Source organism: Nyctibius grandis, chromosome 11, assembly GCF_013368605.1.
Source record: "Nyctibius grandis isolate bNycGra1 chromosome 11, bNycGra1.pri, whole genome shotgun sequence".
NCBI classification, from domain to species: Eukaryota; Metazoa; Chordata; class Aves; order Nyctibiiformes; family Nyctibiidae; genus Nyctibius; species Nyctibius grandis.
This window is the reverse complement of record NC_090668.1, coordinates 5312987-5326055: the sequence shown is the minus strand read 5'-3', so window position 1 is coordinate 5326055 and position 13069 is coordinate 5312987. Positions and strand designations below refer to the sequence as shown.

The following is a 13069-nucleotide window of genomic DNA, read 5'->3' as shown; positions in this document are numbered from 1 at the left end:
AAGAGGAGGGGCGCGCCCGCTTGGCTCCGCCCCCTTCCCGCCAGTGGGCGGGGCGCGGCGGCGGCGGAGGGAGGGCAATTGAGGACGGCGGCGACCAATGGGAGCGCGCGGCGGGGGCGGGGCGTAGCGGCGGACGGCCAATGAGCGGGCGCCGTAGCGCTGTGGGGAGGTCGGGCGCGCGGGGCCTGCCGGCGGCGGGCAGCGCGCGGCTGCCGCGCAGGTAAGGGGCGGGGGGGCGGTGAGGGGGGCTCGGGGGGGCTCCAGGAGCCGCGGGGGGGCCCGAGGCCCGGGGGGCGGCCGGGAGCCGCGGGCCGCGTCCCCGTTGCCGCCGGGGCAGCGCGGGGCCAGCCGTCGGCCCGCCCCCGGCGGCGGCGTCGCGCTCTGAGGGGAGCGCGGAAACACGGTGGCCCGTTCCCGCCTCCCGCGCTGAGGGGACGAACCGGCGCGGGGGGGGGGGGTCCCGCCGCTGCCTGGCCCGGGAGCCACCGGCCCTGGCTGGGAGGGGGCTCCGAGCCCGGGCGGAGGTTGGGGGCTGGCCCCGGGGGCTGCCCCGGCCGCTCCTTGCCGCCGCCCCCGGCGTGGCTCGGGGCTGGGCGGCGGCCGAGCTCTCCCGGCCCCTCGTTGCCGCGCCGGGGCCTGGAGGGGACCAAGGCCGCGCTCTCTGCGTGGTGTGGGGCTCTTCGAGCGGCGCCCAGCACAAACCAGTATCCCGGGTGCTGGGAGTGAGCCTGGGACCGAGGCCTTGGCTCTCACCCCGGCTGCGACCCGCCGGGCCCTGGGGACAGGGGTGGCCCCGGGGCGCGGGGACCTGGGGACACCCCCCCCGCTCCCCCCCCAGGGCTCCGTCTCTCCCTCCTCTCCTTGACCTCCTGCCTCTCTCCTGACAGCTCCACTCAGCACCGGCCGTTCCCCTCCAGCATCCTCGGCGGTGGCTCCGCTCCAGCAGCCGACACACGGGATTGAAATGACCTTGAAAGCCAGGAACAAGGGCAGCTCGCCGGATCCTGCCCGGGCTCGCTCGGGCCAAGGCAGCCCAGCCACAAGTGCCTCCCTCGGGCTCTGATCCTCGTTTCTTTTATTGTTTTCGGGAGCCGAAATCCCCGGCTCGCTCTCTCCCGCCTCTGCCGTGCGCTTCCCCTTCGCTTGCGCCGGCAGCGGGGAAGGGATCCAGCGAAAACCAAGCGCCGCCGGAGGGGCTCGCGTCAGACCGTTTCCAGGCCGGATCCCAGCGCTGTGTAAGGGAAGGGAGATGCGGATCCGCGGGGAGGGAGAAGCACCGGGCTTTGCCGGGCAAAGCTGCAGCCGAGGAGACGAGCTGGGGGTCTCAGGGAGCCTGCACGGGCAGAGGGGGGGTGGCAGTCCCGGTACGGCGGGCAGGGGGTCGGCAGGTTGCCGGCAATGTTTTCTCTTTGCCAGGGACTCCTGCACCCACCCACTCTGCCTCATCTCAGGGGCTCCGTGCTCCAACTGTTCTTGTTCCGCTTGTAGTTTGGGACATGGGGGACGGTGGTTTTCCTGCAGGAGCAGCTTCCTGCTAGAAAAAAAATTCTCGAGGAGGGTGATGGTGTGAGCTGTTAGAAAGTGTTTTTCTCCCTGTGCCGGCACTGGAAGCGGCTCTTGGCAGGGAAACCTCCCCGTCAGCTCTGCCTGGAGCCCAAACTTAGTCACCCTGCGCTCCTGAACCCCGGCTCTTCATCCCTGCTGCGTCTGGGAGCCGTGACGGAGCGAGATCTGGAGAGGGGGAGATGAGGCAGCCGCTGGGGATGTCTCTGCTGGGGCTGAGGATGCTCCTCGCAGCCCCCACACCCTCACTGGAGCTGCCTGGTGCCAGCGCTGTGTCTGGGGACAGTCTGACCCAGGACTTGTCCCCAGCAGTGACCGTAAGAGGGAGGGAAAAGGGGACAGCACCGTGCGGCGCTTCCAAGTGCTCTCCAGCCCCTGGCTTGTCTCATTTTAGGGGATTTCTGTGCGTTTGGTGACCTCGGGGGGGTTTCTCGATGCCCTCGCCTCGAGCAGGGGGTGCCTCTCCCCGTCCCCCACGCGGTGCCCCTTGGTGTCAGCCCCGGTCAGGGCTAAATCCGCTCGCCCGGATTAAGCGGCGCAACTGCTTGGGGATTTAAGGGATGACGTGGGGGAAGCCGGAGCAGGCTGAGCTCCGGAGGGGGAAGGCTCTGGAGGGAGTTGGAGCCCCTTTTCCAGCACGGGGTCAGGGGAGGTGAAGGCTTCGGTGCCTCCATGGTGTGAGTTTTGGCTTTAGGGCAGCGTGGCATCACTTGGCAGAGGGTGTTTGTCCCGTCCCGAAGGCACGGTGTGTCCGAGGAATCAGGCAGGGAAAAAGCCTTTTGGTGCGATGCCACGGGATGTTATTTTGATGCTTCTCGTTGGCAGAGTCTCCTTTCCATTCCAGACACATCCTTTGACCTGAGCTTCTCCTAATAAAACCCCACAGCCTCGGTTCGTTCATCCCATCCCCACAATTCTCAGGCTTTGGGGCCGTGCGGGCAGCTTGTTGGCTTTGCGAACGCTGCCTGGGGGGATCCAGGAGCTGGTTCCCAGCCCAGTCCTAAGCGTGTGGCACTGGTGACTCGTGTCTGGTTTTCTTGCAGCCCCGTGTATGTGCTGTCTTGTGGGAGCATCCCCCAGGATCCAGCCCGGCTCCATCGCATCAGGACAGCGTTTTGGTCGGGGACACGGGGGCTCATGCGGCTTCGGCTCTCCGGTTGTTTGGGTGTCGGGGTGCAGCAGCCCCGTCCTGGCTCTCCCCGAGTCTGTGGGGGATTATTTAGACAAGTTCCCCTTCGGACAAGCCCCTCGGAGCGGAGTGTGTGTAGGGAAGCCCAGGGCAGCGCAAGAGCCCCTCTCTTGCTTCAGGAAGCAGTTTGGGCTGGCTGCTCCTCCTGGGCATCGTCCCTGCGGGCACCGGGATGCGCTCCAGCTCCTGCCTGCTGCTGCTCCTCCTGCCCGCTGCCGTCCTGCCTGTCCCCCACCTGCTCTGGCATCGCCCTCCTGCCTGTTAAGCCGAGCTCTTTTCCCTTGAATAATTTCCTCTCCGTAGGTCCGGTGGCTGCTGGCTCTGCCAGAGCCTGTGGGTCGCTGCTCTGGCATCAATCCCGCTCCGCCATGGCCCTCGGTGCCCCGGCAATCTCCGGTTGCGGTTTGCCGAGGGCGGAAGCGTCACCTTTTTGGCCCGCCGGGTGATAACCTTCCCCGCGCGGCGCGGGGAGCGTGTTTGCTTTACCTGCCGCGGCCGATAAGCGCCTCTGATAAAACTCCTGATAGTAAATAACGGGCTTTAACGAGAGGGGAGCGATTAAAAGAGGGAGGTGGTGCCTTCGGCACGGGCTCTGCCCCGGGAAGGTGGTGTTTCGCCAACCCGGAGGAGCAGACTCTGGCCCTCACTGGCCAAAACTTCCATCCCCGCTGGGAGCTTCACAGCCCTGTGATTTGTAGACCTTCATCTCTTGAGCACGGTGGCCTGGGGAGAGGCTCTGCTTTGGAGGGTGTTATCTGAGGTAGCGGGGAGGGAGCGAGTGCCGGGGAGTTCCTGGCAAGAAATGCCCTTTTTTTTTCCCCCTTCCGCGTGACTTGAGAAATCGCAGAAATATTCTTGCTGTCCTTGAGCGGCGGAGATACCGACGTCTCCGTGCAGCCTGGCACTGAAGGGAATGCATTTACAGCTCCCAAACGCATCTCTCCCCTCTCTCCTTGCTCCTTGCAGCGCCAAACCGATGCATGAAAAAGCAGCTCCCCTGAAGAGCCCCGAGCCCATGCACGGCCGTGAGAAGCTGGAGGCATCCCACAAGGAGAAGAGTTTGGATTCCCTCGACGGCAGGTGAGGGGCAGCGTCCCGGCGTCTACGGTCGAATATTTGCTCTTTTTTCCTCCTTTTCCCCCCTCCTGCAGCATCCCTGCTGCCTCTGAAGCCCCAAATGCAACCCTCTGGCTAGGGGTGGGCGCAGGGGGGGGTCCCCTCTTTGTCTTCTCCCTCAAATATTGGGTTTATAAGAGCAGGGAGAGGAGAGGGGTTTGGGGAAGGGGAGCGGTGTTCCTGCTGCTGAGGTGGTTGGGATGTCCCCATGTCCAACCAAAGCTGAAGCCATCCTCCTGCCTCGGCACGTTCCCAGATTGCCATTTGTGCTTTCCCTGGGGAAACCTTGACCCGGCCAAAGCTGCCCATCGCCAGCTCCTGACCTGCCCCAGGCTGCTGCCGGTGGCAGCTCTGGGCTCCTTCCTGCAGTGTGGGGCTGTATTTGGGGTACGGGCACCTCCACCAGCTCGCCATCAGCCCGATGCAGCCATTATTTAACCTCACCAACGCCCGATGCTATGAGAAATCACCGAGTCATGCAAAATGCGGCTTCTCTCTTCAGTCTCATCTTGCCACGTCTCGTCTTGCAGCACGTGTGTTTTCGGGAGCAGGTGAGAGACCTGAGGCTCTTCACTTGCCTGATTAATTCTTATTTTTCCTTCCAGCCTCCACCTGAATGAAGCCCTGAAGGATGAAGACATCAAGAAATGCCACCGGGAAGTGGTACGTCTTTGGCTTCGTGAGCGAACGGGCCGGTTTGTTGTAGCCTGACCCCGGCCGTGTGCCACGGAGGAGCCTGCACAGGGTTTCCAGTGTGGGCTACGGGAGCTGGAGGCGAAGCCACAGCAGCTCGTGGTGCGGGACAGAGGCTCCTGCCTGCATTTTTGGGGGAGCCAATGACAGTTTCGTGTGGCCTGTGATCTGCTTTGCAAACGCTTTCAGGATTCTTCACCCAGAGCAAAGGAGAAAGTGGAAATGTTGAGTGCAAGCAGCTCCCTTCCCCTCTGCTTGAACCTTTTTGGTTGTTCAAATCGTGCCCCAAGTAGAGCTTTTCGGCCCGTCTACAAACAAGGGATGTGCTGGCAGAGGAAGGAGCGGAGGGAGGAGGCGTTTTGCCTTTCCCCATGAAAAAGACGGAGGAGGAATTTTGCTGATTATTCAGAGGCATCTGAGAGGGTTGTGGGGTTGGCAACGGGTTTGCGCTGGGGCCAGCGGGTGTTTCTTGCTGGTGATGCCACAGTCCCCAACGTGTCCCCCTGAAACGCTCCCACCGGCACCCGCCACCGTCCCGGCGTCTCCCCGGGGGCTGTCTAAGCCGCCCCCAGGTGATGCAGAGCCTTGATCCTCTTAGGCCCGGCTCATCCGGTGACAAGGTGCGCGGAGCGAAGGTGACCTTGTCACGGCGGGCAGGAGGGCTCTGCCTGCGGCGCCGCCCGCACACCAGCCTCGCGCCCCTTCGAGCCGCATCCTGGCGAAGCATCTCGTCCCTTGGATTTCGGGGAGCGGCCGTCACCGCCGCGGGGACAGCCACGTCCCCGGGGAGCACCCTGAGGTCTGGGGCGCTGCTTCCTTGGGTGCAGGGGGCACAAATCTGCCTGACAGGACTAATTGAGCGGGTTTAAGGCGATGCGTTGAACGGCTTCGGAGCCTTTAACTTAGATACCGAATTATTTAAGGGTGAACCTGCTGAGCCTCCTTCCGCAGGCTGTGAAGAGGCACCGGGAATATAAATAGCTGGATGGCGCGATGGGCACAAAGCGAGTGTTGTCACCGTGCCCCGAATAAGGGAAGAGCTCGAGGAGGAGGAGGAGGAGAGAAACCGCTGGGCAAAATAAATTGCCAGCGGACGAGCCAGGGAGAAAACGGGCTCCTCGCAGCGGCTCGGCAGCCCCCTTTAGATATTAGGGGCAATGTTTATTTGGGAGGATGGCACAGCGTTCGCTGGGTGCTGGATCATCCGACCCTCCTCTAGCCCTTCGGGCCCGCCGTCCCCAGCCCGGTGGGACCCCGCTGCGCCGGTCCCGGGTGCGAGGAGAGGGAGATTTTTTTTACAGGGGGGCTGGTTTTTATTTTATTTGGGTCTCCTTATCAGCAAGGTCACCGGATAACTTCGCTCTGCTTCGTTTTCAGGCCGCTAGCAAGTACAACTCCCAGTACCACAAGCTGTTCAAGGACATCCCGACGGAGGAGAGCGTGCTGAAAGGTGGGTGGCGTGGCGAGGGACGGGCACGGGGGGCGGCAGGGTCCGGCACACGGTCTGCCATGTCCCTACCTCTGCCTTGCAGTTTGCTCCTGTGCCCTCCAGAGAGACATCCTCATCCAGGGAAGGCTTTACATCTCCCCCAACTGGCTCTGCTTCTATGCAAACCTTTTCGGGAAGGACATCAAGGTAACGGGGAAGGGGGCCAACACACCCGGGTCCCGTAGGGCTTGTAGACCCCAGGCTACACCGCAGCTCCCTTATCCCCTCCTGCACCCAAATAGCACCAAAATCACTGTCAAAAACCTCTGATGCGAAGGGGAAGGGTGGCTGTGCCTCCCCCTCCTATCACCTGCAGGATCTGCCTGGGGGAAACCAAATATTGGTTTGGTTTAAAATTCCCTGATGCAAAACCTCCTACAAGCCGCAAAGGCATTTGAAGGAAGATCAAAGTTTTTGGGGCGAGGGGTGGTGGTGGGGGGGAAGATTTGAATCTCTCTTGGCTTTTCTTCTTGATTTAGAATGTTTCCCCATTAGTTTTGTGGCTGACAGGGATCTCGGGGAGAGACGACTTCCTTTAAAAACTGGGCTGAAGGACTGAATTATTTATATCAGCCGCTTTAAACAAATATCTGATGGTATTACAGGATTTCAACGACGTTATCCTGCCATAAATTACATCCTGCCTTATTTTTAACCCTCCCCGGGCTTGCCAGGGGCTCCCTTGTGATGGGTCTTAGGGAGATGGATGATGCTTTCCCCGTGTCCTCGCTATTTTGATTGAGTAGAAACCACCCCCGAGCTGAGATTAACACCAGGGGTGCCGGGACCTTCAACCAGAACAAGCTGTCTGGGTGAAATGCCAAATCCTCGCGTCACCGCTGTGCTTGAGGCATGATTAAATCTCTGCCTGGTGAAAGAAACTCCCTGAGCTCGCGCCATGCCCATCCCTGTGTCTTTTTGCCCTCCAGGTTGTGATCCCGGTGGTCTCCGTACAGCTGATAAAAAAGCACAAGACGGCTCGGCTGCTGCCCAACGGCTTGGCCATCACCACCAACGCCAGCAGAAAGGTAACGCCGGCGCTTCGAGCAGCGGTACCCGGCCTCGCCGCAGCCGGGGGGATGCCCTGGTCTGAGCTGGCTGTGGTTTGAGAGCAGGGAACGAAGCGATTCCCATCCCAGGCCGGTTGGGAAGCGAGGGCTGCTCGGTGCTGGCGGCCGGCCAGGGCAAACACCGTGGCTTTGCTTTTATTTCTGAATTTCACTTTGTTTCTGGGCGAAGCAAAGCCCAAGTGAAACTCGGCCGAGCCTGACAAATCCCTGCCAGGCTCAAATAAAACCTTTAAACTCCTTAAATGCAAACAGGGGAAGGGTTTGGGCCAGCGTTCAACCCGAGCCGGTGGAAAACTTGGTTACGGGGCTGAATTTCCAGCTTTTAATTCATGTTGGGTGTTGTCGGCCGCAGGGAGCTGACGTGGTCCTGGCTCGGCGTGTCCGAGTCCTCGCCTGCCCCAGGTGCTGTTCGTGACTGCGTGTTGCCTGTCGCCTCCCAGGGAAGGGGTTATTCCTGTGAGATTTTGGGAGGGGGTTATTCCTGCAGGGTTTTGGGAGAGGGTTATTCCTGCGGGGTTTTAGCAGGGGGTGGCACAAGGCAGGGTTTGGGGCGTTCAGAGCGATGCAGTTGCAAGGCTGCTCTGTGTGGGCTCTGCGTCGGGCCAGGCGAGCGCTGCCTCGTGTCCCTTCATGCCGATCCGTGGGGATATTTTCCTTCGCTCCCGGCCCCATTTGCTGCCGCATCCCTCTGGGCTGAGCATGAGTGGCCCCTTGGGGAACAGCCGCCGAGTGAAACTGGCCCCCAAAAAAAAATCTGGTCCAGGTTTTAGCAGGCTGCAAAAATAGCAGCAGGGAAGCTCTGCAGGGAGATGCCCGTGGGGGGGATGCGGCTCCTGAAGGAGGGGAGATTCAAGGGCGGGACGTCTCTGCCTGTCCCCTGCCTGTGAAGAACGGGACTCCGGACAGGAGGGAATCTCTTCTGGCAACTTCTCTCTTCCTCTTGCAGTACATCTTCGTGTCCCTCATCTCCCGTGACAGCGTCTACGATGTCCTGAGGAGGGTCTGCACGCACCTGCAGGTACCATCCGACGGCATTCCAGTGGCCACCGGGCTCTGTGCTCGCCCCTGGGGCTGCGTTTCGGGGGGCAGAGCTCTTCACCACGGCCTCCAAGGCTTTGGACCGCTCCCAAAGCCCTCCCCGCTTCCCTGCTGCCTCTTCCCGGTGTCCTCGCTCTGCACCAAGGGATGGGGAGAGGGGCAGGAGCCGTGTCCTGGGCACGTCCTTTCCCCGTGAGCTGCCACTGGCCTTTTCTGGGTCACGCATGACGGAGGCAGAGCCTGGAGTTTCTGTGCTCTCCCAGGGCGTGGATCTGAATTATTTATAATCTGGTAGTAATACTAGTTCTGCCACTCCGCACATTGCTGCCTTTTCCCCTGATCTGATGTTTTAAGAGGAGGAAAAATGGTACAAAGTACAAAAAAAATTTGAATTAAAAAGCCTGAGGGGCAAAGAAACGCATCAATCCTCGAGCTGAAGAGGAGGACTATGGGGATCTCTTCTTCTCCCTGCCTTTGAAGCACGTGGGAAGCCCTTCCCCGCCCAGGAGGGTGTCTGCCGGCTGTGCCGGGGCGGCGCCTGGGGTGACTCAGCCCCGTTGCCAAACTGGGGAATTTATTCTTTGAAATGTGCTGGGCTCTGCCCAGATATTCCCTTTTTTTTCTCCCCCCCAATCGTTTATCCCCTCTGCTGGGAGCTGAGCCTGGTGCAGGAGGCCTCACGGGAGCTCCCGGCTCAGCCATGGCCCTGTAGGGTTTTCGGCAGCGGGAAGCAGCCATGGGGTGCCGTGTCCTCTGCCGGATGCTTTTCTTTGGCCACAAAACCCCCACGCTTGGAAATTTTAAGCCGCTGCTCTTCATAACTCACCAGAAACATCCAAATCCAATTTTCTGGCTCAGGTTGCAGCAGGGAGAGGCAGCACCGTAATGCCCCTTTCTTTCCCCTCTCCAGGTTTCCAGTAAGAAGAGCTTGAGTTTGAAGGAGCTGACGGAGGAGCCCGACGCTGTGTCGCTGGTGAGGGTCAGGGAGCTCTGGGACAGGGAAGGACCCCCACGAGCTCACCTGGTGGGCAGGAGAGCGGCCGCCTGGCCCTCTCGGTGGGTTTAACACCTTCCCGGCACGCAGAGTCGATCCTCTCCTCTCGCTGCTGAGAAAGGTCGTGCAAGGACGAGGCTGTCGCCTTTGTAGCTCATCCTCTGGGATCCTCATACCCTGACTTGGTCAAGAGGATGATTTGGACAGCCTGTGGCTGAGCACAAGCCGATGATCCGGCTGGTTGGTCTCTGGGGACCTTCAGGCCTGCAGATAACATGAACAAGTTCACTCATCTCTCATCATTCTCATACAAAATGATAATTCATCGTTCTAGACACCGTTGCGATAGGGTAGGAGTAAGCTCCAACGATGTGACATTGGTCATACGCAGCTCGGTATGGGAGGGAGCACGAGGGGTCACATCCTGCCGCCTTTGGAGCACGGTAGGGCTCGGCTCTGCCCGCGGCCCTGGCCAGCAGATGTGTCCTTTACCGTCCTCATCATGGTGGCCCGTCCCTGCCTCTGCTCGGACACAAAGCTGTTGGTGCTGTGGCCGTGCCAGGCTGTACGGGGAACGCTGAGCAGGGTGTCCCCCATGGGTTGGTGGCCCTGTGCATCAGGCTGGGTGCTGGAGGTGACAATCGGGGTGGCCCTTGTGAGCCAGTGGCCTTGCACACTGAACCAGGAGGTGACAAGTGAGATGTCCCCTGCGGGCTGGTGACATCCAGGGGGTTGAAAGTGCTTTTCAAGTGGGGATGATCTAGGCTGGGGGCATCTCCTGGTGCTTCTGAGGAGCTCCGGCAGCTCCTCCTTCTGAGGAGTTCAGCAGCTCTAGCCATGGGGATTCTCTGGTGGGGGAACCCTGCTCCGTGCCGGCTGCCACCCTGCTTGGTCTGGTACCTTTCCAGATTGGCTGGGACTGGGATGCTGAGCGATGGGGCGGGCGAAGGGGTCTCGGAGGATGATGGGTGACAGCACTGAGCTTCAAACCAAGGGGTGAAGGAGGCAGCAATCAGCGTTTGGGGCAGGCGTAGGGTGCGGTGGTAGGTCCTTCCTATGGCAATTGGAACGTGTGTCCCCCCAGGGCCATCGTGGAGGACCAGCTCACCCTTATGATGATGTTTTGGTTGTGCTGGTGCTCAATGGAGGTGCCGTCAGGCTTGAGTCTGAACCTGGCCCCACCATGTCCTCGGCGCTGCCGGTTTCATGGGAGAAACCGCTGCCGGCAGCACGGCTCACCTGGCTGTGTTCCCACAGGAGGTCATTGTCCCCGAGGGCAACTGGAGGAAGGTGTCACCCGCTTCGCTGTCGTTGTCGCTGCCGGACACCGACTACCAGTGCATCCACCGGGCCTCCGTCAGCAGCCTGGGCGCCAAGGAGAGCTCCTTCACCTCCGAGGAGCCCCTGGTTTCGGGTGAGGGCTGCGTCCGACCTGGGGACGCAGGTTTGTCCCCTGCCTCGCACACGGTGCTGGGCGTAAACCCCCGTAAATACACGTTCCTCCCTCCTCCGCTCTCGTGGTTTTCTGCCTTGCAGACAAGCGGGGTTGGGGCTGGGAGTCAGTGGTAGGGTCTTGGGGATGGGGTGTCCTTCCTGCGGGGTCTGAGCCCTCAGCGTGTGCCCGTGCAGGCAGCGTTAGCCCACGAGGGGGGAATATTTGATGCTTGAAAGCTCCCGGTTCCCGGAGGAGCACTAGCGTGTGCCCAGCGTCGCCGCGCCGCTGACTCTGGGCTTGTGTTTCAGAAAGTGCAATAAACACCGAGGAGGAGCTGGAGGTGGAGCAGAGCTGCGTGGCGGAGCTGAGACCCTCCGACTACCAGCTCCTGAAGATCTTCATCGTGCTGTAAGTGTGCCGAGGGCGGCCGCAGCGTGGGGAGGAGGCGGGGGGACATCTGTCTTGACCACCGGCCGCTGAGTGCTTGTTCCTCTGCTCCCAGCATCTGCCTCCTGGTCGTGTCCTCCTTGTACCTGGCGTTTCGCATCTTCCGGCTGGAGCAGCAGCTCTGCTCTCTGAACCGGGACTACCTCTCCCGCGGGCACAGGAGGTGAGGGACAATCAGCCCTTGGGAAGAGGTTTCCTTGTGGGTTTGGGGCCGGTTCCTCAGTTGTAGGAAGCACCGGGGCATCTCGGTGGAGCCGGGCTGCACCCTGGGGCTAACGTGACCGTGGCCATCATCAGCAAGGGATGGACAGGAGCGGGTTCCCTCAGGTTGGGGACATCAGGGGGTCTCTCTCCTCGTGCCCATGGGGCCTGGGCGGTGGGCTGGGGGACGGTGCTGCCGCGGCCGCTCGCCCTGTCTTACCCCGCTCTCTGCTTGCAGGTGACCGTTACCCCCCGCGCTGGCTGAGGACGGACGCCGAGAGGGTGGCACCCTGCGTACGGATCCCGGTGCTGCGTCCTCCTGGCCGTGGCCCGGCTTTTCCTCGGCCGGTAAAATGGGACCAAGTATCTTCTCTCTTCCTGCCAGCACCCACTGCCCACAGGACCAGCCGGCTGGCTCACGGCCACCGGTGCCAACTCCCCATCCCACTGGAAACCCGTTTTCTCCCCGGGACGCTGCTGTGCCGTAGCACCAGACGATGGCTTGGGGCTGCCGAGCGGTTGGACCTCCCCTTAGGACTTGCTGCTAAAATGGGGGCCGGTTTTTATTCCAGACTTGGGGTTTTCTTGTTAAAAGATGACCTGAGGCTCACCAGGAACCCCAGAAAATGTTGACGAGTCGCTGCTGCTGCTCCGGGTGAAGCCTGGGCAGTGGCTCTGGGCTGAGCCCGCCTGTTTATCCCCCTCTCAGTCCCCTCGGCACCACGGCTGGAAGAATGGCCCCAACCCTGGGGGGCTGCGGGGATGAGAAGAAAGGGGCCACCAGCCCTGTGGGGTGTCATTTATCCCAGCACCTAAAGGTGGGGGTTCAATCCAGGGCCCTCCCAGCTCTGCTGGGCTCTGTACTGGTCCCCAGCCCATCTCTCCTGGAGCACTGGGGCATCTCGGGGGTCACGTGTGTGTGTGTGTGTGTGTGTGTGTCTGTCTGTCCCTGCAAAGCACTTTAGGGTCCCCCCCAGACCAGGCGTCCTCACTGGGGACCACACCTGGGAACGGTGCCGGACCAGGGCTTCGTTAGCCCCACTCGCCTCGTTAAGATGTCCTGAAAGGAGCCTGCCGCTGGCACCGGTGAGCGTCCCACGTTGCACCGTGTCTGTGCCCTGGTTTGTGTTAACCTTGTCACCGTGCGGAGCCGAATGCCACGGGATTTATCCCGCAGCAGGAGCGCGCCAGGGCGGCAGGTGATACCCGTGCGATTGATTTTTAGTTTTCTTTCTGATTTTTTTGGGAACTACAAGTGCTGATGGGGCCAAATCCCCGCGCCCTGGGGCAGAGCTCGCTGCTCGCTCCGGGCTCGGAATGGCTTTTAAATGAAAAATAAAATCAGGATTTTTTTTCTAGCACGCCCCTGTCTGGTGCCAGCATCCTTGTGGCGGTGCCAGGCTGTGAGCCCTGAGATGAGGTACCCCAGAATCTGGGCTGTCCCGGTGCCTCTTTGCTGGCCATGTCCTCGTGTGCGCTTGGGGATGGGTGGCGTTGCCTTTGGGACCGCGCTGGTGGACCTGGGGTTGTGTGGTCCCCAATGTCACACCCCGTAGGGCAGGACAGGAGGGATGTTGGTGGGTGCTCAGCATCGTTTCTCCAGCACTGTGTCACCCTGGCCATGCTCACGGGGGACCAGGGGTGGCTTTTGGTGGACAGCCAAGGATGCTCCTGGCATAGGGGACAGGGAGGATTTTTTCACTAGATGGCAGCAGAGACTGTGGGATGTGACACTCAAGCCGGTGGCAGGGCCACCCTGGGGACAGTGGGTGACTGGGGAGGGTGCGCAGCTGCAGCCCCAGCCTGCTGGGGTGGACAGGGTGAGCCTTCCTCC

At 61.3% G+C, this 13069-nt stretch overlaps 1 protein-coding gene across 4 annotated transcripts; it reads left to right on the top strand.

The window, feature by feature from the left end:
- Window positions 1-150: 150 nt before the first annotated feature.
- GRAMD2A (GRAM domain containing 2A) lies at window positions 151-12596 on the top strand. Of its 4 annotated transcripts, XM_068410060.1 has the most exons (13): window positions 151-220; window positions 888-1235; window positions 3719-3832; window positions 4474-4531; window positions 5939-6011; window positions 6094-6197; window positions 6980-7078; window positions 8067-8138; window positions 9069-9131; window positions 10410-10596; window positions 10896-10995; window positions 11090-11197; window positions 11474-12596. In XM_068410060.1, the coding sequence occupies exons 3-13, from the start codon at window positions 3729-3731 to the stop codon at window positions 11475-11477; spliced, it is 972 nt and encodes a 323-aa protein (XP_068266161.1). In that variant the 5' UTR covers window positions 151-220; window positions 888-1235; window positions 3719-3728; the 3' UTR covers window positions 11478-12596. The 4 variants fall into 4 exon arrangements, with proteins under 4 accessions (XP_068266161.1, XP_068266160.1, XP_068266164.1 ...); XM_068410059.1 differs by lacking the exon at window positions 151-220 and having other exon boundaries at window positions 500-1235; XM_068410062.1 differs by lacking the exon at window positions 151-220 and having other exon boundaries at window positions 511-1235; window positions 10410-10566.
- Window positions 12597-13069: the final 473 nt, after the last annotated feature.

Bases quoted from the DNA above. Each gene is read 5' to 3' on its own strand.
- GRAMD2A (XM_068410060.1), top strand. From the start codon at position 3,729: ATGCATGAAAAAGCAGCTCCCCTGAAGAGCCCCGAGCCCATGCACGGC. The intron at 3,833-4,473 runs GTGAGGGGCAGC...TTTTCCTTCCAG, and splicing joins TTGGATTCCCTCGACGGCAG to CCTCCACCTGAATGAAGCCC. The intron at 6,012-6,093 runs GTGGGTGGCGTG...TCTGCCTTGCAG, and splicing joins GGAGGAGAGCGTGCTGAAAG to TTTGCTCCTGTGCCCTCCAG.